The sequence below is a fragment of the Solanum stenotomum genome, unplaced genomic scaffold, assembly GCF_019186545.1.
Source record: "Solanum stenotomum isolate F172 unplaced genomic scaffold, ASM1918654v1 scaffold14311, whole genome shotgun sequence".
Lineage (NCBI taxonomy): Eukaryota > Viridiplantae > Streptophyta > Magnoliopsida > Solanales > Solanaceae > Solanum > Solanum stenotomum.
In genome coordinates, this window is record NW_026022983.1 from 1 (window position 1) to 3,964 (window position 3,964).

Genomic DNA, 3,964 nt, shown 5'->3' on the forward strand with positions numbered 1-3,964 from the left:
CCATGTGTTCATAGATCAGAAGTCTTTGTCTCTTTTCAGCACAAAATCCAATGAGTTTTACCAGATTAATGTGATGAATGCCACCGACTATGTTTACTTCTGTTAAGAATGATTCCATCACATGACCTAGACCATCCAGACGCTTTACAGCTATTTTTGTGCCATTACTCAGTGTTCCTTCATATACTGAGCCAAATCCTCCTTCCCCGAGCTTGCTGCTGAAATTTTCAGTTATTATTCTTAGCTCATTGTAAGAGAACCGAGTTAGCATTCCCGGAAAGATTGGTTCGAGGTCCAGAAAACCCCCATCCTTTCTGGAATCTTTTGTCCTCTTTTTAAAGATAACGAAGAAAGCTGTGACACTTAACATTATCCCAAAGAAAGCTGCAAGAGTAGATCCTATTATCACTATGTGAGGTCTTGACTTTTTTCCTCCAGAAATGGTTTGAGACTGATTCTGTGTGTTTGAGGATTTCTGCACCTTAAGAAGTACTCTCTTGTGCATTCTGTCATCGGTGTCTACGAGGGAAAAGACCTCATTCAGTAATAAACAGCTCCCAGTTCTATTAACATCTAAATCATATCCGAAGACAACAGCTTTGCAGGAACATTTTCTTAGACAGGCCCTTTTGCAATCTTCCAACTTTTTCCCCTCAAACCATAATATGCTTGGAATTATTTCACGATTGTACTCAAATGCAAAATATGTGGTATTTTTGAGCTCTACGAAACTATGATACTGCGAAGAGTTGCAGTAAATGGATGTCAGCTGTAAACATCCAACATTTTTTTTCCTCTCATCTAATGACCTAAAGAAATTTTGATCTGGCGGACAGCTACATTGGCCGTTACTTGTACAAATGCCATATCTTCCACACACCATTGGATACCCACAGTTCTGTGCATATAGATTAAGCAAAAGATTAGATATGTCTTTCCAAGTAGATGTGTTCTCGTTCCATTGGTATGCCCGGAAGTGTCCATCAGGCCCAAACTTCATGAATTCAGCTGGTGATGTAGGAGAGTATGGCGGAGCAGTAAGCACTTGACCATCAAAACTGAAATACGTACTAGCTGGCTTTCTTGAAGCATAGTAAATCTGAGGTGGATCAGAATCGATGTAAGTGGTCAGGCTTCTATTGAGAATAGCAAGAGAAAACAAACCTTGACTCTGATTGGTTGCTGAAATGCTTGCTATGAGCTTCCTCCCAGAAACCAAGCTCTGCCCTGGGAGCAAAGAATCCGTAGGATGATCGAAAGACTGCCAAATTGTGCGATTGGCTTTGTCAAAGAGCACGAGATTCCCCATTTCTGTCATGCTTAAGCCAGAAACAGATTTGCCAGTAGTATTAGTGGACCAAACAAAAGTGCCATCAGAGTCTGCCAAGACCAAGTTTCCATCTAGGCCTAGTTGCAAGGTTGCATTGACTTTCACTGGACGGTCTCGATTAGCAGACCAAACCAACTGGGGATCCATGAATTTGTTGTCCGGGGATGCAAAGAAGATCCCGAGAACGCATTCAACACTTTGGCTATTGCAGTAGAAGCCACAGAAGTGATACTTATTTCCATTATTATTTCCACTCACAAGGATGGGTGTGATAAAAGATGATTCATATGTGTAATCTCCATCAATCGAAAACGGCCTGCTGGTCCATAAAGTGGAAAGTCCAGCAGTAGAATTCAGGTACCATGAAATCTGGGATGAAGCAAACCTGAATGACAAAAAGTGAATATAAATGATGAACAGGACATGAGGAAAATACAATCTCTGCTCTGCAATCATTTCTTACTAAAGCTAACAAAATGTTTGAAATCTACTCCTTCTGTGTTCTAATAATGCCTTTCTTTTGGGAACGCCATCTCTTTGGTCAATACAAGAGAGCGGCCTCACAACAAAACTTTCATTCCACGTGGTATTATTTTTTTACAAAAAAGTTTGTCTACTTTCAATCACGGACCGAGCTAGAAGCACAGATACGAGTTTGATGATATCAAACTCAGTACCTTTTGCTCAAACAGTATATTCGTATAAAGAAATTCATTAAATATTATCATTACTCATATGATACTTTTCACAAACATAAAGTAGTCATGCTCTGGATATTCCCTTTTACACGTGAAGGATGAATATGATATAATTATTTACAGTGGGAAATCACTTCTTTACTTTAAAATATTTTAAAGCAAAGTGGGAATACAGACTAATGTCTTCCTTTTTCCTATTATTTTAATGTTCAGCATTTGTTATGTAACTAGGTATTTTGTTTTGTTAGAGGCCTATTCTCTGTTTCAGAAATAGGTGCTCTTTTATTTGTATATGTTCTTTGGTGGTTATGGTAATATTTTACAGTTGTTACCCAAAAAAAATAAAAAAATGAGACCCTCATGAGCAGAAACTGCATTTATTTCAATAACACCCCATTCATGTCCACAACCAATTGGAGCATGCATCGATCGGGGGCCCAAATAAAAATGAACTGGATCGGGAGCCCAAACGAAAATGAACTTGACTCAGACACATGGGCTTAACTCAATTCCAAAAGTTACTTCACGAGAAAGGTGCAAAACCTGATGTCAGGTTGCTCTTCCCCGTTAAAACCTTACCCTGGCTTGCCCTGCCCCGTCCCATTGTCATCCCTACCTATACCAACAAGGAAAAGGTATATATATATATATAATAGTGCATAATGAGGTACGCCAACTTGGACTAGTTGGAGAATTCTAGAGGTAGAATACATATAATATATTTTAGTACATACATATACAAAACACCTATATTAGAAAATTATGTATTTGAATTTTATTTCTTTTTACTCTCGTAAGTTGGATGATATAAATGTGAAATGAGGTCAAATTAAAGGGCACATTTATGTATTATGTCTTATATATAAATGACCCAAATATATCTTTTTGGTTTAACAGATGTAGTGAAAAAAATGAATAGGCTTACCCTGTCTTGTCCCATTGTCATCCCTACCTGTACCAACACGGAAAAGGAAGATATATATATCCTAGTGCATAATGAGGTACGTCAACTTGGACTAGCTAGTTGGAGAATTCTGGAGGTAGAATACATATAATATATTGGCATAATGCATAAACATGACCCTTAACGTTTGGCTTCAACGAACAACTATGCTCTGCAATTTTGAATGTGCACAAGTAGACACTTAAACTTGTATAAAATTGAACAAGTAGACACAAGTGTCCTACATGGCATAATACACGTAGGATGCCATGTAGGAAACAAAATTGTCATGTAGGGTGTCATGTAGGACGAATGTGTTCATTTGCTCAATTTTATACAAGTTTAAGTGCCTATTGTGCACATCCAAGTTAAAGGTCATAGTTGTCAACTGATGTCAAGTTAAGGGTCATGTTTATGTATTATGCCTAATATATTTTAGTACTCATAGTACATACAGATGCAAAACACAAATACATATATTAGAAAATTATGTATTTGAATTTTATTTCTTTTTACTCTTGTTCAACTTTATTTAAGTTTAAGTGTCTATTTATGCACACCAAAGTTGGATGATATAAATGTGAAATGAGGTCAAGTTAAAGGGCACATTTATGTATTATGTCTTATATAAATGACCCAAATATATCTTTTTGGTTTAACAGAAGTAGTGAAAAAATTAATTATAATTTAGCTAAATGGGTCTGATATACCCCTTAACTTTTTTTTCAAAGTTTCATGTAGAAGTATATTTTTTTTTAACTACATGCAGAAGTATATTTGATTCTTCTCACATGTAAATTTTTTATAACTTTTTTTATTTAAAAAAATTGAAAAACCTAAAGAACAGACTAAAACAAAAACCAAAAAGAACGACTATATGTTGGTTTGATGTGATTTTTAGATTTAATAAATCGACATAATTGGTTTAGTTACTCCCTCTGTCCAACAATAGTTGTCCACAATATTATTTTGGGATGTCTTACAATATTTGTC

The 3,964-nt window shown here is 36.1% G+C and overlaps 1 protein-coding gene across 1 annotated transcript; it reads right to left on the minus strand.

The window, feature by feature from the left end:
- Nucleotides 1–61: 61 nt before the first annotated feature.
- LOC125850143 (G-type lectin S-receptor-like serine/threonine-protein kinase SD2-5) lies at nt 62–2,632 on the minus strand (the record flags this gene model as incomplete). Its single annotated transcript, XM_049530036.1, has 2 exons — nt 2,556–2,632; nt 62–1,715 (listed from the first exon to the last, which is right to left on the minus strand). Coding segments are annotated over exons 1-2 (1,731 nt in total), but the record flags the coding sequence as incomplete, so codon positions are not given.
- Nucleotides 2,633–3,964: the final 1,332 nt, after the last annotated feature.